At 36.1% G+C, this 27,217-nt stretch overlaps 1 protein-coding gene across 6 annotated transcripts in view; it reads left to right on the forward strand.

Annotated features, from left to right (window-relative positions):
- Nucleotides 1-27,217, forward strand: part of ZNF827 (zinc finger protein 827) — a 147,638-nt gene that overhangs the window by 100,581 nt on the left and 19,840 nt on the right. For 4 of the 6 annotated variants that reach the window (XM_087936061.1, XM_087936062.1, XM_026698117.2 and 1 more), the window contains exons 6-9: nucleotides 5,061-5,300; nucleotides 6,328-6,385; nucleotides 9,167-9,267; nucleotides 26,713-26,850. In XM_087936061.1, coding sequence (XP_087792187.1) covers nucleotides 5,061-5,300; nucleotides 6,328-6,385; nucleotides 9,167-9,267; nucleotides 26,713-26,850 — 537 coding nt within the window. The remainder of the gene's footprint in view (nucleotides 1-5,060; nucleotides 5,301-6,327; nucleotides 6,386-9,166; nucleotides 9,268-26,712; nucleotides 26,851-27,217) is intronic. The other 2 variants (XM_026698119.2, XM_087936060.1) reach the window with 1 other exon arrangement.

Consider the following 27,217-nt stretch of genomic DNA (forward strand, 5'->3'; position numbering starts at 1 on the left):
GCTGAGCCAAGGATTAAGCTGTGCATGCAGCAGAAACAGAAATAGAAAGAATGTTTTGAAAGAAAAGCTGAGCAGCAAAGGTCATCTTGACTCTTACACCTAAATTTGGAGTCCAGTGCCGGAACTCTAGAGGTCAGACATCTGAAGCGCACATTTGTTCTTTCTGTTATCTGAGAGTTTCATAGATAGAGATACTCAGCGTGTACCTCCAAGGAGCCAAGTTCATTCTTAATGAACATTTGGGAGGTTTACCTTTCACTCTTGATGCTGCTGAGAAGGAGAATCTCACCATAAGGGTGTGAAAAAGTGATATAAAAGCAACAACAATAGCATAATACTTTTAACATGAATGCCAAAGTAAAAGTCAGCAAAATTAATAAATTATATCATGCCAAGAATTATTCTAAAACCCCAATGCTGTAGTCTCCTTTTTATCAGATTTAAGGTATAGTGAACAAAATCTGAGTTTGGACTGCTTCATCAAGCAATAGACTTGCCAAATAACAATAAATGACATAGATATAATTTATGTAAGTTAAGATTCAACTGATTTTCAGTTTTATTGGATTTTTATTCTTAATTCTTAACATCAAGTGGGGATTTGATTCTTCAATATTATATTTGAGTGTTGTTTCAGAATACTAGATTAATTTCTGTGAAAAAAAATTAAGGAAAAAATAAAGGAAAAATGTTACTTTGACATAGGAGAAAGTATGGTTTGTTCAAATGCAGCCTATAACCCTGGGCCTTTAAAGGACTTTGTATATATGCCACTTAATTAATTTGATTTGTCCTATTTGGTACAAAGCAAACCTATTGTTTTTAACAGGTCTTAATTGCATCTCTGCCATACTTTTTGTATGCTATCATTTTGTTTTCTGCCTGTCTGTTCTAGTCTGGGGAAGTGAAGAGGTTGCTCTTTTGAGTCACTGGTGATAAAAAGGGCCCATTTTTCCAGCTTGAAACCACTGAGATTAATTTGCTGTCTCACAGCCTATCACCTGTTCTAAAGCAAGCGAAGGAACGTGAACTGATCTGTTAGCATTTGACCTCTTCCAGTCAGCCTTGAAAACAGGTCACAGCACTGTAAGGTATCGCAACGTGGATGGACAACTTCATGGCCCACTGCAAAAGTGAAACAAATGAAGGTGCTATTTCATCTGTCAGCTCCCTTTGACATAATAAAGTACAATGATTTTCAGAGCTGAAATAATGATTCCCTTCCCATCCTTTCCAAAACGTTATGACAGCAAGTTCCCCTTATCTAAACTATGCTGCTAACATTTACACTTTCTAAAGGTAAATGCCCAGTATTGCTATTGTTATGCAACTTCAACAATTCCCAGCTGGGAGTGGGGGCACTCATGACAAGTACCCTGCCAGCAATTTGTGTCTGAGAAATCTTCAGTATCTTCTGTGCACAAAAAAAAAACCCTGGTGCCAAAAATATTACTTAGAATATAAACAAAACATCAAAGAAATAGCTACAATTTTAATTGGAGGCCAGAAATTTTTGAGCAAGCATGCCAGTTGTTTTCTCATCATCTAATATTAATTTCAATATCCTCCATATTTAAAACCTTGTTATCATTCTTAAATATTTATTAAGAATCCATTGAACAATATTAACCATCTTTTTTGACCTTAGCATTAGACCCAATTTATGCATGCATGTCTCTAGATTGTGATCTGTAAATGTTAAGTGCATGTGTGAATCAGCATCAGATTGCTTACAGCAGAGATAAGGTCCATGTCTGTGATGTTGACTTAATAATTAATTTCATTGATTGTCATAAATAACATGTCATAATAAACTGATTCATAATTTGTAGATATAAGTGATGATCAAATGGTACTGAATTTTCAGTACATTTCTGTTAGGAATATAAGTCACCTAACAGGTATTTGGGTTAGAAATATATAAACCAGGATAAACATTTTAGTACTATATCTTTAAGGGAATGCAAGAGCATGCAATTGGGTGTGGTTTCTCAAAGAGCCATAAGATGGAGCCAGAAACCTGGATTGTTTAGTCTTAATCTCAGAAGAGAGTGTGACTCTATCTCTGTTTCCTTCTGTTGGAAAGTATTGCTGTTGCTCCATTTCTTCTAATTGACTGATATTACTGGATTTGATGTAAGTCTGATACTGAACTGTTTTTGACACTGGAATTTGATATTTGGATTATCCCTGGATGAAAACTGACTGATTTTACCTGTGAATGGCTTTGGACTGCCTATTTTGGACTTTGCTTAAACCTTTCTGGAAGTAAAAACCTACATTTACTGTACAGTGTATCTGTGTGTATTATTCAAACACTCCTCTCAAATACGTCTCCCTGTATGCGTTCATTCTCCTAATGGGGAATTACCTCAACAATTTCCACTGTAAAATATTGTAATTAATCATTACAGTTTAACTCTAAATTTATATATTTAGTTGATATTCAGTATTTCAATAACTATCTTTGGGTTAATAATATATGATAAACACTCAGCAAAAAAGATCCGATCAGTCTAAATCAGGGGTGTTAAACTGGCAACTGGCCTGATGCATATGCGCAGGCCACTCCCACCCCAGCTGCACAAAGGTGGAAAATGTCATGAAACATCACATGACAGCAATGTGACGCCACAAGTTTAACACCTGTGGTCTAAATAATGTTCTCTTTCTTTCTCTCCCTCCCCCCTCTCCCATGTTTATATGTATGTGGTGAATGGGTGTAGACTTCAGGGGCTACAGATCCAAAACATCATAATACCACTGAAATATATAGATCCATAGTTTCCACATTTTGTGGGAATTTGGTAGTACTTTGAAAGAATTAATGTCTTAAATGGGCATCATTAGCCTTTTTGGGACAACCTGTAAACACTTCCTCCAAACCTGCTAATAACAAAAAGGTATAAAGTGTATTTGTATCCATTTTAGGAGTGTTGATCTAAGTGTGCTAGAACAGGAGTTCTGCTGCTGCTGCTGACATTCTTTTATCTCCTCCCAACCATTATTTATATTTTATAATTTGCCAATAATGGGCAAAAAAAATCAGACCTAATTGTTTCCATCCATATTTTATAAGGTGTATATATAAGGTAATATTGTTCTATATTGCTTATACTTAGTTCTGTATATAATTAATTATAATAAGTAATGAAGTTCCAGTGATAGTCAGGCTAGAATCTTATGCCAAATACCTTTGAAGACAATTTCATTTCATTTTGTATTTGACAGATCCACATTAGGGTTTTTTTCTTTAGAGCAATAAAGCCTATAAAACTGTGATGGTGAACCTATGGCATGCCCTATTTGTGGGCATGCAAGCCATCACCCCAACTCAGTTCCGCCGTGCATGTTCACACACGCATCCTGCCGACCAGTTGGTTTTCAGGTCTCTGCTGCGCATGTGTGTGGGGGGGGGACGCATGCGCAAGGGATGCACGTGCATGCGTGGAGTACATATGCAGGAGGCAGGGCGCATGCATGGGGGACGTGTGTATATTGCATTTTGGGGGTGTGCACGCACTTTGGGCACTCAATGCCAAAAAGGTTAGCCATCACTGCTATAAAACAAGCCATTTGTAAAGCTATTTATCTTCAGAACAAGTCCTGATAGCTAAAATTAATACCATTTATAGGCTTATATACAAAGAATAAGTCATTATCAGAAGAAAATCCAAAGCTCTAAAAAGACTTAGCACAGTTAATTGTGGGTGATGAAGCATTCTTCTTTCAATGACATCCTGTTTTAGTCAAGATGCTGCTGCAAAATAGTCATTACAAACATAAATAATAATACCTTCGCCTCAGGTATTACTCCTATGAGATTACCACTCTTTCCGTGAAGGACTTACCAATACAAAGCCATGTATAACAATAAGCTAGTTTCAATAATAATTGGCCTCAAAGAAGCTTCTTGTTTGAAAATCTGTAGAAGTTCTGAGAGTGCTTTTTCTCTCTCTTTATATACAGTATTCCAGATTTTTTTTTACTGTCATTGCCTAAGCTCTTTCATTATTGTTTTTAATTGACTTTTTACTGAAGCACCTTGAACAAAATAATCCAGTACTTCCTTCTTAGGCAAATAATTTGTATGTCTGTGATATGGAAGGGAAATCGTAAATAATGTGATGAAGTTTGCTTGAAGTGCAGGCTTTGAGATCTCTTTGAATGGAACAAGCTAAAAGAAAGCGGTCATTTAATCTGTACTCAAAACTAAAGCATTTTTCTACAAGAGACAACAATTCAAGAAGTGGGAAAGCTGTTCCTTTTTGGGGGGAGGGAAACTTTTATAGAATGAAAAACCTTTTCTTAATTCAAAATCTTTAAAATTCTGATGGAAGTATAGTAGAAATGAATGCAGAAAAAAATAACCGAGCCAAAATAATTATAACTATCATTTGTTTAGAAATTTTATTTCTATTAATTAAACAAATATATGAAATTCAAGACAGGAAATGTTGAAAAAAAGAACTATATTTTCATTTAACTATCATGTGACAAAATGATTCCCACTAATAAATAAGGCACCTATTACAAAGAGAGAAAAAGGAAGAAAAAAGAGAAAGTGAAAGATTTTCAATTGTTGAAGCAAATTACACTTACATACTGCAATGCAAAGCAACAAAATTGGCAAATAATTTTCCATTGGAATCTAATTTGGTTTATTTTCTAATTATCTGTTTTTTTGGGGGGAGAGGGCCCTTTAAGTAGTCAATATACATAGTAGTTTTTTCTTTCACGGTCTCTGAGATTATTCCTGCTTTGAAAAAAAAATCCGATGATATTTTCCTCAAAATTCATGGCTTACTAGGGTAAATATTTATAGTTCAGACCTTTCTGAAATATAATCTTTATTTATTTAAGAAATCAATATTGGGGTACAGTAGTTTTATAATTTCAATATGGTTATTTCTCTATTCATAACATTTGCTAAAATGTTTATTTTTTAAAAAATGCCTGGATAATTCTTGCTAATTTGTGTCCTTTTTAAACTTGGGCATTGATTGATTGATTTTCTGCCATTTTTTTTTCCATTTCATTTTTATACTATATATCTGCAGCGGAAAGTTGCAAGGAATCCCAGTCAATAAAGGTTAAAGAAGAGCCAATGGAAGTTGAGATTCATGACTCCCATGCCTCTGTTTCACCTAGCCAAAATGTCAGTTACAGCACTTTACTTAGGCAAGAGATAACTGAACAGGTACAAAAGATCCCTGAAAGCCGTGTAGTTCCAGAGAGAAACCTCTTTAGCCAAGATATATCCGTGAAAATGGCTTCAGAATTACTTTTTCAATTGTCAGGTATGTATCATATCTAGAGATTCACAATATACATTTCCAGATTTGTGTTGTCTGAATTTGCTGTGTTTTGATTTTTTGTATAAGAACTAGAAACTGCAGTCTTATAGGTATTTAAAAATAGTCACAATCTGTCTTATTTTGGGTGAAGCATGGTATGTATAGAATAGCACATGAAGTCCTATTAAAGAGCATATATTTATAAATAAATTTGGTTATTATTATGGTTACAATTCAATTCAAAAAATAGCCTTGTTTCACTATTTGATTCCTATAAAAAAATCAGTCAAGAGTAGCCAGATATTGCCACCTGACTGGTCAACTTTGTTAGCAGTATAGCAGATGCTACTGTTGAATATTACAAATTAACTTCTATATTTTTCCAGTATTTTAGTAAAAGAAAATATAAGAGACAACTTACCTCTAACAATTTCCTAAGAAAGTGTTTAAATAAATATCTAGAAATAGAAAAAAAGTATCCATATAACCTGCTTCCTTGCATTGCAATTTAGAAGGTTTATCCAAGCTGTAGATTACATCTAGAGTTCATTCTTTCCATAGCGCTATACAATTTATTTATTTATTTATTTAATTTTTATTGCCACCTATTCCCCCATGGTGACTCAAGGCGGCTTACACAATGTAAAACCATATTTAAAACAAAAAATTAAAATTAAAAAAAACTAACAAAAACTAACAAAAAGAATCAAATAAATTAGTAAAGTACAATAGAATATGTCCACATTCTTAGCATATCTTTTTCCTATTTGTTTGCTTTACCTTATTCTTCTTACATACCAAAGAAAGCACACAGAAACTGTCATTTAGGGCCCAATTACTCTAAAAAAAGAAATGTGGAACTCCTCAGTATGACTCATGGTAAATAGATTTATCATTTCAATGAGAAGCTGGAGGAAATATTTGGATAGGTTAAAAATCTATATAAATATCATCTTTCTATTAAAAAGCTAATACTCATGAGCAAAATTTTATTTTATTTTGCTTAAAATAATAATTTATTTTTCCACAGAAAAAGTGAGCAAAGAGCACAATCACTCTAAAGATAATACCATCACTATTACAACTAGGTAAGTACTACCCATGACAGAGAAAAGTAGGCTTGATAAAGTTCAGTGTAACTTCAGTTTTATAGATGTTAGCTGAGATGTCCAGCAAATATATTATTTCATATTTTACAGGCATAAAATAAAGGGTTTTTAAATAATTTTTCATTGTCATATATAGAGTACAAACCTTAAGGAAAGTAATGTCTCTTCATATTTGCCTATTTAGTAGAAGCAGTTACACACAAAAAATAATAATAATATGAAAGAAGAAGCTGTCAACATCAAAATACATAAAAGAAAAATAGGCATTATGTCTTGTGCTTTTTTTCAAAAGATACTTTTCATAGAAAACAGGGAGGGAAGATCAAATCTGTAATGTTTAACTAATCTCATTTTCTGAATATGAGATAATCTCATTAACTGATACTTTATATTATTTTTTCTTTTTTTTGCAAACAAAACAAAATCCCTTGGGTTTTCTAAAATTTTCCCCTTTTTTAACCAAGCCTTCACAAATCTCTATGCATGGTCCACAATCTAGCAAGACTTGAGTATAGTTCAGTCCCTTTGATTTCCTACTGAAATGATAAATTATCTATGGCTGGATTATAGAATGTCCTGTTTGTATTAATGTTATTGATCAATACTATGTATCTTTGTTTGAGATGTAATTAAAAATGCAAGTCAATCATGAAGCAAATAAATTCTTGATGTGCATTATAAGAAATTTATACCATGCACCCAAAGGATTATTTTCTATGCTCGCTGTTGTCAGTCACCATGGATGTGAAACCTTATCATTTTAAGGCAAACTGCTGATCAACATTGCTTTACTTTCTCTTGCTTAACCACTGATGTCATGTGGATTATTCTCAGAACTGCTTATGTCTGTGTGAGTGTAAGAGGGGCAGTTTAATACCTGTTCTTCTCCAGCTTGTATTTGAAAGAAAATAAAACACCCTGCCCCAGTCTTTAAAAAAATGTATTTGTATCACTGGGAACTTTTTTTTTACATGCCTCCTATTGTAGCAGGTTGGAGGCAGGGAAACTCTTTTTAAAACACCATTGAAGAGAAAATAAAAATAGTTTATCTCATGCTTGCAATTAATTAAGGAAAAATCAATGTGTGGCTATTGGGGATTTTTGTTTTAACTTGGCATGGTTTCTCAGATTTTTCCCTAAAATCTCACTTGTTCAGCTTGACAAAAAAAAACCCAAACCTGAGTATGATATCAAATTTCTTAGTTTGTTTAATCCAGCAAGTTAAGAAGCTGCTCTCAGGTGATCCTGAAAAGACTCCTATTTAAAGTTGTCATTATAATCTAAAAGTAACCGATTTCAACCTCTGTACAGAGGGACAGTAATGATGATACAGCCAAGAAGAATTTTTGGAGGGCAGAAAAGAGACAGGCCCAAGTTGTCTTTCAGATGTTAAATAAATGATGCTGCAAGATTATTTTTCTGGACTGGCCTATTAACTTAGTTAAAATCCCATTTCAAAAAGTTACAGTATTTGCCATTTGCAAAATTACAGTCAGATCCCTTGGATCTTCAAAAAAGCATTTAGATGGATTGCAGTCATGAAGGAAAAACAAATATATTGAAAATCATGTGCAGTCTATTTGAGATAATCCTCAACTATTCCTCAACTATTTACATTCAAATGTCATTATAATCTTTTTCCAAATTGCATTCCTTCCTTTGAATTTATCACCCAATAATCAGGCAAGAGCTCTATTTGACTTCTTGCATTGCCCTTAAACAATTGCTTTTATTGTCTATATGGAAATTAGCTAGTAAATTAAGACAAGTGCTTATTATTTAAACAAGCCATTCAGGTAGTACTAGGGAGCAAGGACTAATAGCATTATTGTACGTTATAAAATTCAAACAAGCTATAAGAAACTGGGAGTGTTAATAATGCTATCACTACCTAAACAACTTCCTTAAACAGCAGACAGAATGTGTTGGCTCAGCCAAAGAGGAAAATAACTGTGACAAGAACACTTAGCTTCAAAAGATTCCTTAATTATAAATGCATTTTCCCAAAAAATTAGCTGCTTATTAAAGATTATATTAGAAATAAACATGCTTCATATAAAAACATTTTTCATCACTGGAGGCTTTCAAGAAGAGATTGGACAGCCATTTGTCAGAAATGGTGTAGGATCTCCTGCTTGGGCAGATGGTTGGACTAAATGACCTACAAGGTCCCTTCCAACTCTGTTAATCTAATCTAATCTAATTAATCTAATATTAAGACAGTAGGTGTTAGTCTTCATACTGACTTTTACTTTATCCAGACCAACTGAATTAACTTGGCTGGAACCTGCTTCTGATATGTATGGTATGTCTTTGGAGTGTGGTGCTCTATAAAACTTCATATAAACTCATATGTCCTGAAATTCCTCTATTACACAAACATAACTCAGGCTTGCAAATGTGCAACCCACTAATACTGCTTTTCTGAACATCTGCATTGAAAACAATACTTCAGAGTTATATGGAGAATATCTTGAGATTTGGGCAATAAAATTAAATTCTTTTAACAGTGGGTTGGCTTGTTTTGAATCATTTTCAAAATATTTTAGATGCATTTAGGATTGGGATAGTTTGATAATATGAATTCTATATTGTTGATTTTACAATAATTGTTGCAAAAGTTTATCCGAAACATGTTTTCAATCTTGCGTACCTCTAAACTAAATTCTAATCAGATGCACCATGTGATATAATTGTGCATTAATAGGATTTATTTAGTAATTAACATATATTTCTGCTTTAAAAATCATTTTTCCTTAGCCCATTTTTTTCTGAAGATACTTTTAGACAATCACCATTCACTTCGAACTCAAAAGATCTGTCTAACGAGAGTGCTGTTCAGGGAAGGACATCAGTTCTAGGTATGGAACATTAATGACACTATAATAACACAATGTTTCAAATATTATGGTAAAAAGTGCTAAACATAATGTAATATGTCAAGTAAAAATAGTGTGTTGTTTTTACTTGGTTTACCAAGAATTGTTATTAGTTAAAATGTGTTGGGGAGTTGGAAAAAAAAGAATGATTAATTGCATTATCAGTAATATATCGATTCTAAGCAGTGGTGGGATTCCATTTATTTTACTATGGTTCTGTGGGTGTGGCTTGGTGGGCGTGGCAGGGAAAGGATACTGCAAAATCCCATTCCCTCCCCACCCCACTAACCTGCTTTCCAGTTCCATTCTCCTGTGCAGGGCAACAAAAGAAGACCCAGCCGATCAGCTGGGACTTTGGAGGCAGAGAATAGTTGGGGACTCAGGTGGTATTTGCCTGTTCTCCGAACTACTCAAAATTTCTGCTACCGGTTCTCCAGAACTGGTCAGAACCTGCTAAATACTACTTCTGGATTCTAGATTAAAATGTAAAAAGGAATGTTAATTAGAAATTTCCTAATTAGAATACTGGGAAGAATGTTGATCTATAAAATTATTTTATTTCTCTGGACTGTTTTTTCTGCTACATATATTCAATTGCAATATTGACATGACAGAATAGAAATTGTCTGGTTCAAGCATACATCCAACAAGAAAATAAGGTAAAAAGTAGAAATTTTGTGAGGTAAGGGATGGAGACTAGAAAGCATCACCTGTTCATTCATGGTGCCTATATTTTGACATATTCTTCCTCTAGAACTTAGATTGGTTCCCTCAAACAATGTTTTTTGGAAGTCAGCAAATACCAAACTCTTCCAATGTAACCATCATCATTTTTCTTTATTTCACTTTTTATTCCTTTTATTCTTACTATTGGCTTTGCTTTGGAATTTTTATATATTTTAGGCACTGATATTCTGAAGGTTTTAATTAAAATATTTTTCTCCTTTTTTCCCCTTGTCATAGAGATACTTTATATTTATTTTTGTTTATTCTTACACTAGATGTTTTTATTATATTTTATTTTGTTGTAAGCCAACAGGAATCAGAATGATTCAGGGACATACAAATTTAATAAATAAAATTAATAAATAAATTGTAGATTTTTTTTATCTTTATCTGTGAAGTAAAGAATATAAATGGCATATTCAAGGGATTCAAGCTAGAGGAATGGAAAACATTTTGAATCTGAAAAGTTTCAAATTTGAAACAGTCATTTTATTTAGAACTGGTTGTGCTAGCCATTCTGTGTTTTATGCCTTAAATAGAGCTCAGTTACTCAGAGCAGTTTCTAACATAAAACAACTGTTTAAACTTGAAATGGCTGTTTTGAATTCAAAACAGAACATTATAAATTCAAAACATTTTTTGTACACTTCTGCTTCCAACTTTGTGTCAGAAATGAGAAATATCTCAGTAAGATTCACATGCAGCTAAAATCTGGCATTAGAAAAGTTCACATATGCACCTTCTGGATAGGCAGGAATAGAAAAATGGCAAGCAGTATAGTAGTTTTTGTGACACAATTTAAGATGCCCAGTGGCATCATGATACTGAGCAATATATGGAAATTTTTGGTAAAGAAAACAGCATCTAAAGTTTTGGCACAACTGCTGTTTGCACTCAGTTTGAGGGACCAAAAGCAAAGTATCTTTGAATAGTGATACAGAAACTGCATTTTATTTTTCTAGGCCGAGGGTCTTCAAACTTGGCAGGTTTAAGACTTGTGGACTTTAATTCCCAGAATTCCTGAGCTGACTGATTCCTGACTGGAGGAGGAATTCTAGGAGTTGAAGTCCACAAGTCTTAAAGCTGTCAAGTTTGAAGACCCCTGTTCTAGGCCAATATTTCTCAACTTTAGCAACATTAAGATGGGTGGACTTCAACACCCAGAACTCCCCAGCCAGCCATGGGGATTTCTGGGGATTGAGATCCATGGATCTTAAAGTTGTCAAGATTGACAAACATTGGTTTAATTACCATCACGTTCAGCAATAGTTTCTGGACTCAGTGCCTCCAGATAAGGCTATTTTAAGAGATAGGGAAGGCAGATATTGCAGCCATGTTTTTCACTTTCTAGGTGAGGTCCTGGTTTCATGCCAGTGAAATAAAGAAACAGCATCAGACTTTTTTACCTGCTGATGCTAGGTGGGGCAAAGGTGTTGTTTTCATTTTTCCCCTTTAAATATTCATAGTCATAGTGCAATGATTAATATTAATTTTAATTCATGTTTCTTACAAATATCAAAGGTTAATATATGATAAGATGGGCCTCTCAAATACACCAACAAAACATTATTATATTAGATCAATTTATAGTCATCAGACAAAGTCATAATTTGTGTTAACAGACTTGCAAAGTTAAGGCTTTCCACCTGATTACTATTTGCAATGTTTATTCTGTTTTGGTTTTATTATTTTGTAATTTGTAATCCTGCAAACATGAAAATTTCAGAAAATTGGGGAGGAGGGGTGTTGTGGATCTGCATTAGCTAAAACAACCCTGCATGCTCTCCTAATATTTTGCCAATAAGCAAAATTAGGATTCTTACAAAAATGCATTTTCTCTTATTTATAAAGATCATAGGATTAATAGCCAAGAGAACCAGTTTGGTCTAATGATTAAGGCATTAGGCTAGAAACCAGGAGACTATTGGTTTCAGGCCTGCTTTAGCCATGAAAGCTGGATAGATGGTTTTGGCCCAGTGAGTCTCTCGTCTCATAATGCAGGCTTGGATGACAAGATGGTTGGTCAATTCATGTCACAACCAATGTATGAACACTCGATTGATCTGAAAAAAGTGGACCCTATATTTGTGGGAAAATGTAAAAAGAGAAAAAAGAAGGGATTAGAGGACCAATCAGGAAATCCCATTCTCTCAGGAAAGAAGAAAATAGGAAGGAAAACAGGATTTCTGTAGAATCCAGACTGAAGACAATTCATACGATTCATTCTCATCAGAGGAAAGGGCCTGTGTGATTATAAGCAAATTTTAGTAGTGAGTATAGAATATTAAAGTTTTTACAGAAGCACAGAAAGTGGAAGAATTTGCTGCTATAATATATCTCAGTGGGAACAACCCAGATTGTTAATTGTACAAAACAAGCATAAGATGTATCAGTTGGGAGGAGTGAGTCATGATATTTGATACATATTTAGGATATGCTTAGATGAACCTGACCCATCTAGCTGCTTTATAGTTTTAGATCAGCCTAGTAAGTTCCTAGAACTCCATAGAGATTTGAATTTAAACATATTTTAGAGCATGTGTGGGCATACATGTAGCATCTTTTAGCATCTTATTACAGATTGTTCCATAGCTAAGAAAAAGATACAGTTGCTTTAAAGAGTTGTTAACAGATGCTGCATGACCTGAACTCCTATGTGCTTTCAGTCTAAGCATAGCACAACATTGCCATACTAGATATTATCTAGCAACTTTTATATTTATGTTAGGTTGATTTTTAAAAATGAGGATATTTAGAAAAATCAGATTTCATATTTTTTTTAAAGTGTAGTCATTAACTAATACAACAGGCTCCACAATTTTAGCTCTATATTTATTTGGCTCATTTCTTGTTCTCCAATACAGGTAGTCCTCAACTTATTAACACAATTGAGCCCAAAGTTATGTTGTTAAGTGAGTTTTGTCCCATTTTATGATCTTTCTTGCTACAGTTGTTAAGCGAATCACTGCAGTTGATTAGTTAGTAACCCAATTGTTAAATGAATCTGGCTTCCCCATTGACTTCCTTTTTCAGATGTTTGGAAAAGGGGATCATATGACTCTGGGACTCTGGGACACAACCGTCATAAATACGAATCCATTGCCAAGCATCTGAATTTTGATCACATGATTATGGGGATGCTGCAAAGCTCATAACTATGAAGAACGGTCATAAGCCACATTTTTCAGTGCTGTTGTAACTTTGAATGGTCACTAAATGAACTGTTGTGAGTTGAGGATTACCTGTACTGAATCTCTAGTATTTCTAACATTTTGTTATAAAAATTGTCCATTAATTCTTTCTGCTCTTTAAAAGTTGTCACTGTCGATAACAAAGCCAAATATCTTATTTCATAATTAGAGCAGAGAAAAGCCCAGTTTCTTGCAGCAGCTCCTGCTAGCTATCCAGAAAAGTCAAGTGAAAGGACTCAAGTACTGTAGCTTATGCCAACATGCTGAGTTGACATTTTCACCAAGCAGTTTAATAGAACTTGATTTTCGTAAAATAAATTTACATTAGAACTGAGGCTAATATTAAAAACCTCTAGTACCTAAGAAAACATTTCATTCATGACCATCAGTAAGAAAAGTGATGGTTTTAGTTGTAATACTGTAAAAAGATCCATGATAATAGCACTGACACTTAGGTTGAAAAAAAAAATGAATCACTTAACAAACCAAGTGGGAAGTATTCTTTCAATCCATGAGGCAGCACCTTGAGGACATCATGGAGGAATATGACAGTGCCAATAGTAATAAAATGCCAAACATAATGACATTATATGATAGCAAGAAAGAGGCTGCCTGTGTTAAAAGTAATTCTGCCACCATTTCTAGCTTAGTTTAGCTCTGACACAAATTTGCTGGAATAATCTGGCAAAAATAAGAATATTGAATTGCAAAGAAGCAAGTTTACTTGAGTAGGTGTCAAACAACAAGGACTGAACTGGTTGGAATGATTTGGCCTGTGAGTCCAATGGTATCTTGTAAACTTGAGGGATCTTGTTGGAGGAATTACTGGGTGGTACTGTTAAAATCCTAATTTAACAATAATTTTAATTTGTTAATGTAACTTTATCATGGTCTGTTTTTATCACTGAATGGCAGACCTTTGGGCCAGCCTTTCTCAACCTAGTATCTATTAGAATGACTGAGCTGAAATTTCCATAATCTGTAGCAACTTTACAGTCCTGACTGGATACAGTCATTATATCTTGTATGTTTCTAACTTCAGTTATTGAATTGGGGAATCATATCTTGCTCAAGGTTGATTGGGTTGGAACAGATTAAAAGATGTAAATAAAATAAAACATTTTCAAACTAATAGAAAAACAACCTGATATTGGAATCATGTGGAATTAAAATGCATTTTCTTGGTAATAGACCCAGGGCCTGCTTTGTGAAAAATCAAGCACTAGGATAATGAAAAAACTACTGAAAGCCCAATCAGCTCCTATCAGACTAAGTGGATAATAAGAAGTACATGGGCAAAGAGTCCATAGTGGCTGTTCAGAGAAATTAATGGATAGCTTGTATTCCAGTGTACCTGGAAAAAAGCGTTCTATTTTTTAGAAGTATAATGGTGATGAAATGGGATCCCCCAGGAACACTAAATAAATTTCAGTGAAAGCAGACAAAAGAATTAAACATAATAAAGAGTCAAACGATATTTTAAAAAATCAAATAAGGAAAAAAAGATAAAGATTCACTTTGAAATATAAAGGTCAGCAGAAACTTCACTACAATTTTATATTAGCTGGAAAAAGCCTTGGACATATGATTGAATTCTTAACAGCTACCAGAAATGATCTGTGTATTTGTAAATAAAAAAGATGACTCTTACTTTCTAGGGTGGATACTGCAACCCAAGCATATTGATAGTTTGTGCTGAAGTACTGTATATTTAGTCAAAGGAGAAAAGTATCCTAGGTTGGCATTAAATACTGCCTCTGTATGGGGTTCGTGATTAGAAGCAGCTACTTCTCTAGAAGCACAAAAGATGACTGTTTTGCATTTGCACTGACACAAACACTCAAATGCAATACTTAAGATGGTGACCTTTAAAACACATTTTGTTTAAGGAATTGCAAACACATGTCACATGTATGTTCCTGAGTACTTTGAAGCCTTTTTTTGCTTTCGAATCTGAAGCATTTTCACAGTTGGTGGCAATTTTTATATATATATAAAAATATATATATAAGGCTTGTGAGAGCAAGGCTGTCTAGCAAACAATCAGAATGTCGGCTTCATGCTTCTCCAACAGTATGAAGCTGACCCCTCATCCTGATAAACCCCTTTTATTTAGTTTACAGTGAATTCCTCTCCAGCAAAGTCCCGGCCAACAGTCTTTCAAGATATTTAACAATTACAGACCTTTATCAGACTTGGAGAGGTGCCAGGCCTATATCTTTCAGAGGCCACACTGTAGCAAGCAATGCTTGTCAAGAATGCAGGAACAGATCTTCAAATGAACTAATTGTCTCCTGCAAAACCCCACTCCCCTTGCACTCCTCTTTTATTCCCTATGGGAGGGGCCATTCACTGTCCAGCTGTGGCTTTACTCTCAAGTCGACCCTTGTTCCTTAGTTGTTCCCTTTCTTCTAGCAGCTCTGCGCATGCGCACACTGGGAATAGGAGAACAGGCTCCAGCTGTCCTTCTGCCTCACTGACTGACGTCTGACTCCGAAGGCAGCTGATAACTGTCAGACAGCCCTGGCCCCATCTCTGCAGAGCACTCGTCAGAGCCTTCCCTAGACTCCAGGACTGACCCATGTTCCTTGCCAACCTCCTCACTGTCCGAATCTGCTGTCAGCTGTGTTGGGCGTTGGCGGGCCACAATGCAGAAATCTAGTGGCACTTTTCCAACTAACAGATTAAATTAAAAGGCATAAGCTTTTGTGAGCTGTAGCTCACTTCATCAAACGCCTTTTATGTAAAATGCTTTTATTTTTTTTAAACTGATTAGAAAAATTAAGATTGCTGTTCATTTAAAAAATCAAGAGAAAAATCAAGTAACAAGCATTGTGAAATTGGCTTGAAATTGAAGGATAATGTTTGCATTCCCTGAAAATATTCCCTGTACTTCTTGCCATACATAGGTTGTAATGGGCCCTATAATAGGGTTTTTTGCACCCAAGAGTTGGATATCATGGTAGAATAATTGGAAATAGGGAAACTATCCCTCGGTTTGTTTGCTTGTTTTGGGGGGGTGTCCTAACTTTGTGCCAGTTTCATATAAACTGACACAAAATTAGAAAAATACAAGAACAGTCTTTAAAAATTCTTTCTACTCTGCTCCTCTTGTAAAGCCATGAAAAGATTTAAAATGTTTGCTTGCATTGTAACCTACTACAGTTGCACATCATGTCTGAGTATAGGTGGTTTGTAGTTGGTTTTTAATATTGTCACTTTAACAGTAGAGCTTTAACTATGGTTTCTGGATTGGGTTATTTTATTACTTGACATCAGCCACTTGTAAAATTCAGAAGTAATTCAGTCAGTTGAAAACAGAAGCAAAACTTTCCTGTTTCCTCTTTCACTCTGAGGAGGGGAAATACACAAGTTGAAAACTTCTCTGAACCCAGCTGGATTTATTCCAATGTATAGAATCAAAAGGCTGGCATCTTGCCTAAAATTGCCAAGACACATTAGAAGCACACAGACAGTTGGAAGAAGAGAAGCTCTTCTTGAAACTAGTTTAATAATTTGTACTGATTAATGATTGCAATAAAGTCTTTCAGTAACTTTAATATGTGTTATATATCTAGAAAGAATTTTGTGTAACTAATCTTATATTATATGAAAAGACTAGGATGATATTTACTAAACACACACCTCACACATATACATACACTCTGTGGAAATATTTAATATGTCAGGGTAGCACTTGATCACTCAAATCATGATCAAAAAGCCTTACTCAAAAATGACATTGACTATGTGGGAAATATCTAGAAGCATCTTGCTGTGTTTAACTACAATACTTTGTAGTTTGATTTACAGATAGACTTGAATGCGACATAGGAAACAGCCTAAGATGCAGGTTCCAGATAACATAAATGGTCATATCCCTGTTTAGCTGAACAGTTATTCCTCACTGGAGAATTTCCCCTAACATGAAGGCAAATCGTAAATCCCCATTGCAATCAGAGAGAGATTAACTTTGACTTCTATGTGCAATTCAAGGTGTGAATTGTCACTTTAAAAAACAATTCATGGGTATCTTATGGGACTGCCCTTCCCCTATTACCTTTACCTAGCCTACCAATTTGGCAGAAGGGACATGTTCTGAGTATTGTTGGCTAAGGTGTGTCACCTGCCAAGTCTTAGAAGGAGAACCATTTCTGCCCTGGTACATGCCTTTAGAACATCATCCCCTAAAATTGGATTGGCCCTGTCCCTGTTGATCTTCCATAAGGCCTTGAAAACTTGGCTTTTTAGCCAAGTCTGGGCACTAGGTGGATAACAAAGTCTTTGTCCTTGAGGCTAGGTTGATAATTGTTTGAAAAATGCCCAGCTGCCATGTGTTTTATTTTTTATTTAATATGATTATTTTTGTAAGATGTCTAGTCATATATGTGATATGACAATAACAACCACCACAATAGGAAGAACTTGCTAATACAACATTGAAAAGAGAGAAGCTTTGACATTACTACAGTACTGCAAGGTATAGCTTTGTAGAGGCCAAGAATGATGGAAGGCTTATGAATGCGTTTTGAATTTTTAGGCACTGAAATCAGCATCAACAAAATCTGGTCCTAAGGTAAACCATTAGTTCATTAGATCTCACCTTAACAAATAAATAATTGATTTCTTCAAACTGAGCAGGCATGGAGACAATATCATCACTGGGCTTTTAGAGGTATCATATGGTTATTGATGGTAATACCTTGTTTTGAGCTTATTCGGATAATTTCAGCTCTTCCCAAACTTCTTTGATTTCTGAGAAGCGGGTTTCTGTTTTATAGTGATATGAAATATTTTCTAGCTAAAGTATAAAATTGAGTTTCCTTCCTTGTGCCAAATTGGGAAGTCTTGTAAAACCGTGCTTTCTTGCACTTGTCAATTTGGCAAGCAGGTGCTATATCAAACGGCAATATAAGTTATTGAACTATTTTATGACATCTTCTTTTGAAGCAACTGACTCCAGTTATCTCATATCCTTATTCAAAGACAGAAGTTCAGATCCAAGTTAAATTAGGAATGCTTTTATTGTATCTTTATAAATAGGACAGGTTAATCATAACTAACTTAAATCCTCTGACTCTAGAAGAACAACATGACTAATTTTAGTCTCATTTCTATCTGAAAACAGCGTGAATTTAATCCACTAAAAGCAGTTATTAATAAAAGAAATCCTGTGATCTTTGAAACTAATAGGATGGATTTTGTTTAATTCATCCTGTTCTGGGCCTGGTAACTTCCAGAAGTTTTAAATACAATTCCCATTATTCCCTCACAAACAAGAAAATCTTTTTATGGTTGTTGTACAAGTACCTAATTGGGAATGGCTGCCACCTACTCTTTTAGTAATATCTATGAGTTCAAGAAGGCCTGAAAATTTCACACTAATTTGGGCTAGATTGAAGAGGCAGGACAACAGTAGAAGGAAAGGATTTTTTTATTTAGTTCTGAACAAAAGACTGCCGCCCGGTGTGCCTGTTGATCTTTTTACAGGCTGCTGTCCACAATTTCAGCCACTGACGGCTGTTCATTTTCCCACCTGGAAAATGAACCAATGGGGGAAGTCTGACATCACTGACTTTTCCCCATTGAATATCTAACATCCCTCCCCTCCTGGAAGAAGCATTCATCCGATCAGCTCTCACTCACAGACATAATCACATGAGGGACTCCTGTGAGTGTGACTGGACCTTTGCAGTTCACACACACCCCCGCCCCCCCAGTGGTGGCAACCTGACTAGTTGGGTCTGTTGTCACTGCAGAGCCAGCCTCAGGGTTTTTCAGGGGCAGGGCTGGCTCCGACGGAACAGAGGCTCTGGGTTTCTTTGCTGGATTTCCCCCCCTTCAGCTAAATTATCCTGCGGTGTACTTGAATTTGAGGCCCACCCTAGAGTGGGGAGGCTTGTGTTTTCAGTATTTGTAGTTGTTAGGGTTGGTCTTACCTCTCTATGCTGTGTTTCTGTTTCTGAGGTTTTCTGGTCGTTCAGATTCCATTCCAATCGTTCCCGGAGTTGGTCTATGTGTCTGCTCCATATTTTCCTATCTTCTAGTTCTACTGTATAAGATCGGGGGCCTGTAACTTGCACTACTCAAGTAGGGCCCCCCCCTGCATAGTTGTGAGCATAGACCAATTGACCTATATTCAAATATCTGTATTTACTTGTCGGATCTGCAGGTGTGCTTGGATTGTAGTGTGGGTGTAATCTATCTAGCTCTGATCTTAACTTCCGCCCCATTAAAAGATCTGCTGGACTTGTGTGTGTGGCGGCCGAAGGGATGATATATTGTATCATTAAGAATTTGTCTATTTTCATTTTCCAATCCCCTGGTCCCATTTTTGCTAAGGTTTCCTTCGTGGATCTTACGGCTCTCTCTGCCTGCCCATGATTCTGGGCGTGTCCAGGTGCTGATAATGCGTGGCAGATTCCCTGTTCAGCTAGGAAACATTCAAAATTATTTGCTGTGAATTGGGACCATTATCCGATACCACAACATCTGGTAACCCATGTGTGGCAAACAATTTCCTCAATACCTTAATCGCAGCATCCGCTGTGGTGGTTTTCATGATCGTTACTTCCACCCACTTTGAATATGCATCAATGGTTATTAGAAATGTTTGCCCCTGCATTGGCTCTGCCATGTCTATATGTATTCTAGACCAAGGTGCTTTTCGTGATTCCCATTCTAGGGTTGGAGGGGAGCAGGTCTAGATTCCTGACAAGGCGAACAACCTGCAACCCATTTTTCAATTTCTCCTATGGCTCTAAACCATTCTATTCTGAGGAGGCTTGGAATTTCTTTGTCAACAATGGTTAAAGGCAATTCACCGGCGAAGTTTCTGAATTTTACTGGAAAACTTCTTCCTAACACAGGAATTCTGTTCCCTTGGAAATCTTTAGTATTAAACGTTGTGGTTTTAGTTGTTGTTGAGTTATGCCAAGGATTGTTTCTTTTATAGTTGTCCAGGACACCATAGATATGTAGGATCCGGAGTCAATTTCCATATCACAAGGTTTTTCTCCTATTATCACTGTGATGTTGAATTTCTTTGATTTATGGTGATCAGAATGCCCCACTATTGTGTGTTCATAGTCTCTGTCCCTTTCCATTCTATTCTCTTCCCTCCTGGAATTTGAATTAGGAGGTCTCTGGAATCCCCTTTGTTGTGGGCCACGTGGATGATTAGGGAACCCTGCTTGTCTCTGCCTGGGGTATGCTGGCAGATTTGCTCTGCATGCTTCAGCAATGTGCCCCCTTCTCTCGCATTGGCGGCAAATTGTATCCCTGAATTTGCAAACCACCCAGGGGTGGTTCCCTTTACAACCTGCACACCATAGGAGTCTCTGGTTCGTCCCTTGGAGCCTTGATCCTCTATCAGGTTTTACTCTATGTATTTCTTCCTCCTCTTCTTCGGAGAGTTCTCCAATCTCCCCCTCTCCCTGATATTTGCTGGTTGTCCCTCATGCTCAGTGAACGCTCTCGGATTTCTCAATTTTAGCTGCTGGTTTTTCCAAGATTTCTGCTGCTCGGGCTTCCTCTATTACTTCTTTTAAAGAGATACTCTTTTTAGTTATCAGCTTCCTTTGCAATCTCCGGTCCCTCATTCCAACTACAATTCTACTCTTAAAGTTATTTCCACATTTTCAAACTCACAGCCTGCAGCAATATCTCGTAGGTTTGTAAGGTCATCATTTATGGTATCACCTGGTTTCTGTTCTCTGCAGTAAAAGTCAAGTCAGTGAGCCAGTGACGATGCAGCGGGAGCATAATGTTCTTCTAACATTCTGTAATTCTTTCCATTCCATTGTTTCAACATCTTTGGGAGTAGCTAGGGTTCTAGCCGTTTTGTAGAGGTGATTTCCACAATATCCCAGGAATAGAGCTCTCTTCCTCTGTTCTGTTGCATCCTGCAGTGAATTTGCTTCTAAAAACATTCGAAATTGTCCCATGTACGTGACCCAGTCATGCTTTTTTGGATCAAAAAGTTCTGGTTGAGCGTGGGTGGACATTCTGATGATCAGCACGATGATAGCAGCATTCTGTTAGAATTTTCCGTCTTCACCTCGTTTCCTTTGTTCTCTTCTAGAATCCCACCTTCGTCACCAGTGTTAGATATGGGCTTGATTGAAGAGGCAGGACAATGGTAGAAGGAAAGGATTTATTTTTTAGCTCTGAACAAAAGACTGCTGCCCGGTGTGCCTGTTGATCTTTTTACAGGCTGCTGTCCACAATTTCAGCCACTGACAGCTGTTCATTTTCCTGCCTGGAAAATGAACCAGTGGGGGAAGTCTGACATCACTGACTTTTCCCCACTGAATATTTAACAACAATCTCTCCCCTGCCATCAATACCCAGTGGAAAGCAACCACTGAGAAAGGAGGCAGACCATAATTTGATATTTCTATGGGCAAATCTCCACATATTACACCAATGCATTATATCCTGATTATTCTATAATCTGTATGTATCAGCATAAGGCTTTTGTTGGAACTATCTTATACTTGATATTTTCCTATAATCGTTACCAAAATTTTCTCTCTGCAGCCTATTTGATTAAGTACTCCAAAAGCTCTGCTGAAACATATGTTGTTGTAGAGTCAAATGACCATCCTCTTGAACTCAAAATGAATAATTGAAAGAATGGTTCACAATTGATTTCAGAGAAATTAAACATTTTATACATACTTCAGCTATTTCTTTCCATCTGCCTTTTAAACTTTGCAGAAGGGCTAATTTGGAAAATGCATGATTAATCACACATCAAGAATAATTTGTATTATTATAAGACAAATAGCAGATAATGGTAGCACCCAGAGGATACCCATCAAGTGGCAAGCTTTTGTTGTTTCAACTGCTACATGAACCATAGTTTTTCTGAAAGATGGGACTTATAATAAATACTCGTGATAATGACTGAATAGCTGTTTGTTGCTCAGTTAAGCTAGCTTTCAGGTCTTGCTTGAATTCATCACAGTAATTCGCTTATACAGTATTTTCTTTGACTGATAATCTATCCAGATTGCTGTGGCTTTATACAAAAAAGAGCACTTCCCAATAGGTCAGACAGACATGCATGCATGCAAGTGAAACAGAATGCTGGGAGAGAGAGTGATGACAATTGTTGTTTATAGTTCTCATTATTACGATAAAGGGAGGATATGTGGACAAATATATCTGATCATACTTAGCTGAAGTATTTATAAAACGGAATCCTGACACCGATACAGTAATACATGTTATTGTAGTGCACCAGATATTTGTTCATTTTGTTAGTCCTAGTAAAATAGTTGCACGGTTAGAAATTACCGAATGGCAACATATACAGTATGTCTGATAGGTTGCATTTGGCTTTAAATGTGACTAGTGATATAGGCCTAGGATGGAGCGGGGAACCATGGCCCTTTTATGACTTGTGGACTTTAACTCCCAGAATTCCTGAGCCATTCTATTAAGGTTAATTCTTTCTAGAACTCTCTCTTATTTGTTTGCAAAGAATCCCAACTTATTTTTTTGAATGTGTTTTTTCACAAATATGAATTTTTATAAAAGCCCACTATTTTTCTATCCAAAATGCCATTCAATTACCTCCTTTCAGTGTTGTCAGTGAAGATTGTCATCCAGGTAGAGTTGTCTGGAAGCTGAGTCATGCAAACTGTTGAAATGTTTTTGCTGCTTATCCAAGTAGTTTCTTCAAACTGTGCAAGTTGGTTAAGAGGAATCTGAGTAGGCCTTTCTTCTGCTGCTCTCTCCTCAGTCCCTGGTAAGATTAAGACCATTTCACAGGTTTACCTGGGAGGCTACACTTAATGACCCCTAAGAATTTTGGAAGTTGCTGTGTTCCAACAATCTGTCTACTACTCAGATTCCCCTAATCAACTTTCTCCTTCTGAAAAAGCTACTTTGACAAGCACCAAAACGTTTGAAACCAAGAAGAAAATAAGTCCTGTTCCAAGAAGAAAATAAGTCCTGTTCCAGACCTTTTAATGTTGTTTCTCCACTAGTTACACAAAATATATGGGGACAAAAGAGTTTCTGATTTTGAATTATCTTTTTTCTCCATTAAAAATAAAAGATTTAAAGTAAAAAGAATGCAAAAAGCTTTGGACTTCAATAATTTCATATACTATTTTGAACATTATATTTACTTCCTAGTTTAACAGGAGGACTTGTTTCTTATCAAGGAAGATAGCAGTAGCTATGAATACATATCAGTAGGCTGTACCTACATCAATAGTATGAACTTATATCCAGTATTAACTTTTACACCTGACCATTTAAAACAACTTAGTTATTAGCTGATTATAAACTCAAAAATTGTATAAGGGCAGGGAAAGGGGATGATAAACAAGCCTTTGAAAAATAATACTTTGAATTAATCTCATTTTAATATCCTAACAAGCTATCAAACTTGTATAATATTCACATCTTTTAACATAGAAAATTGATAATTGTGAATCAAACCAAAAATAGTATTTGAATATAATAACAGTTTATGTTTAAGTCCAGCCAGTTTTATAGCTGAAATAGCCTTACATTGTTTACTAAAACATTTTCATGAAACACCTTGACTGGTGAATTCCACTTAATATAACTTAGGCAGGCTGATATCTGATTAAACCTCTTTTTCACTAAAAAAAAAAAGATGCCTTACATTAAATATTAAAATTGTACATTAAATATTTAAATTGTACATACATTTTATTTTGATTACTGCATTGGCTCACTGACATAAAAAAAATCCTTCCAGTTCAGTACTCAGTGCTGGACTAAGAAAGAAGCCAAGATATTGGTCATTGACAAGCATTATTGAGTTATATGGTGGCTCAGTGGTTAGAGTGCAATACTGCAGGCTACTTCTGCTGACTGCAGGTTGCATTCAATTTAGCAGTTCAAATCTCAAGGTTGACTCAGCCTTCCATCTTTCTGGGGTGGGTAAAATGGGGACCCAAAATTGTTGGGGGCAATATGCTGACTCTAAATCACTTGGAGAGGGCTGTAAAGCAGTAAGTCTAAGCGCTATTGTTATTTTTGGGAACTATATGGATTATTAAGAGGGAACCATTGGGAACCATTAATATCTCAAGAGCAAGAATAAGCATTTAGGCTGAACTGCAGAAATAATAAACCTTTTTTCTCAAAAACTGAAATGAGAGCCTTTTTTAATGTCAAATATGTCTTGATAGCAGTTGGAAATTAAATAGAGAAAACAAAAAGGGAAAGAAAAGGGATTCAAATTAAAACTGAGTCCAATGCTATTTGGATATGCCAAATTCTTCTAGTGCTTTTCCTCTCAACATTGGGGTAAAACATGCAAATTACTATTGTGGAAAGGCATTATTTTTCTATATTTGGAACTGTGTAGGCCTTGATGTTGAGAAGGCAAGCACTTCAGGGAATGAATCGGTTTTTGTTGAAGTAAGTTGGTAAACAGAGAGAACAGCAACAAAATCCTGCTCAAGACCCTCATTATTTGTGATTTTATACGGTTTAATATTTAGGGGATTTGCTGAGTTGGGAATTATATAAGATTTTAAAACATATCTTTTATCCTTCAGACCACAACCTTTATTACCTGTCCAGACTGCTTATGCATTCATGCACATGTTATCCCAAAACAGTCTGTCCCAGTTGAATTCAGTGCTGCTCAAGAAAGAAAATCCTGTTTCTTCCCCCACCCCTTAAATAATCATCTTGAAATTAGAGCGGGGCAGGGAATACAAGACTGTTGTAATACTAATAAAGGAGAATATTTGTAGCTCACAGCTAAAATGAGGAGTGCTAAGGAATGGGGTTTGCTCTCAATTTATATTCTAGCACAGTGATGGCTAACCTTTTCGGCACCAAGTGCCCAAAGCGCGCACATACATGCGCATCCCCCAAATGCAACACACATGCATGCATCGTGCACATGCACATGTGACCTCTGTGCATGTGCACATGACCCTGCACATTTGTATGCACCCCCCACACATGCGTGCGTGACCCCACATAAGCGCGTGGCCCCCATGTGCGCCCCGCGTATGCGTGCATGACCCCTGTGTGTGTGACCTGCCCCCATGCATAAGTGCACAACCCCCTTGCACTCCCCATGCATGTGCAGCAGAGACCCGGAGACCAGCTGGCCAGTGGGAGGCGAGCGCAAGCATACACGGTGGAGCTGAGCTGGGGGAATGGCTTGCTTGCCCAGAGAGAGGGCTCTGTGTGTGGCCTTTGGTATGCATGCCATAGGTTTCCATCACAGTTCTAGTGGCTTGCCACTGACAGCATTGATGATATTACCTATTTTGGGTAATGAAACATCTGCAACAAAACAACCAAGCTCAGAGAGCACCAAGGACCCTTCACTCTTATATTAGCAGAGTATAGAAGACAAACCAAAAGGAAGAATAGAAAGAATAATGACTGCAGACCTTGTTGTTGAAAATCATGGGAACCTTTGAACAGTAGCCATCATTTGAGAGGAATGCTTGCCTTCTGAATTGTAAACCTGTTTATAAGGCCTAAACTGCCCTTCCCTTCCCGCTCCTTTTTTCCATCCATTCTCTTGCTAATATATCTAATCCTTCCCCCTTAGCCCATCTCTATCCTGTTTTTTTTCCTTATTATTTGCCCCTCCGAAATGTATTTAGGTTTTTAAGTGTACTTGTGTGTTTATGCACGTGAGAATTGTCTGTGATAATATTCAGATAGAGGAATTACCTTTATAAATGATTTTGCTTAATTGGCAATTTTAACTGATGGTTACACATATTGTACACTCACATAAAGATGGATCATATGCACTTTTTACTGGAAGTGGGGTGAAGGATTTGGTCCACATTGATTGGCATACTTAGGCTAACAAGAGGCGAACAGAAAGGATTACTTGGGATGTTTGAGCTAATTTTCTCTCTAGTTCAGGATGTATTGGGATTCACATAAATTTTAATTTGTCTCCTTTCTATTCCTTCTTACCAACTCTCTTGAGGAAATATAGTCAAAAGCAAGAGGATAACTGGAAATATTAAAACTCAACAAAACCAATTGTGCTGTAAACATGAATTCTGTATTCTCTAAAATAAGCTGTAGAATGTAATTAATTAATTAAATCAATTGATAAAAGCAAATTCCAGGTTTGATCTACTAGCTACTTGGAAATAGTCAGTGAGAGAGGTTGTCATTTGTATAAACAAAAGACTAAAAGCAGAAGACAGCATATATGACGGAGGCTGGTATCTGCCTGCTATCCAAGCCCTGACATTTAACTGTTTTTTACTTTTCTTTTAAAATTATAACTTGAGGAAGTTCCTGTTCTGTCTAGGGATTCAGATTAATATGATTAGTAGTGAAATATTATTTACAAACTCTTAATAGGATTGATAGTTTTGTAAAGTCTGGTTTATATTCACTGAGAGTGGGACAGTTTCCTTTTGTTGCCAATGGTATAGCCAGCAAGACACATAGACAAAACTGAGAATGCCTTTGGCTTGCTAATAATAGAATGACATTTTTTTTCTTTTTGGGGGAGGAACAGAAACGGAGAATATAGGACTAGAAACTGGAAATGGGTTGCCATCTTGGAAGTTTAATGACCAGCTCTTTCCTTGTGATGTATGTGGAAAAGTGTTTGGCCGACAACAGACGTTGTCCCGACATCTCTCCCTGCACACAGGTAATATTTATAATTCTAAAATAAGATAGGATAGAATTTGTTCTTTTTTCGGAGAAACAGAATACATTTCTTTGAATGCAAGTAAGAGTGAATAGAACTGGAATCACTGCAGTAATCAAAGGCAATTACTTAAAGCCATCATTAAAATATATCCTTCTCCTCTTTCTGTGATTGTCTGGAAGAATCATGAAATAAGGATCAGTTACTGGAATATTCTGCATTAAATCCATTTATGTAATAAAAATTGCTGTCCCCATCCAGTTGCAAATCTAAAGGGAAAATAGGTCTAAAGAAAAGCACATTTATAGAAGCAATTAGTTGTCTAGTAATGGCAGATAATAGGTAGGGTTGTCATTCCTCATTTTTA

The sequence above is a fragment of the Pseudonaja textilis genome, chromosome 6, assembly GCF_049901715.1.
Source record: "Pseudonaja textilis isolate UNSWEBS1 chromosome 6, rPseTex1.2, whole genome shotgun sequence".
NCBI classification, from domain to species: Eukaryota; Metazoa; Chordata; class Lepidosauria; order Squamata; family Elapidae; genus Pseudonaja; species Pseudonaja textilis.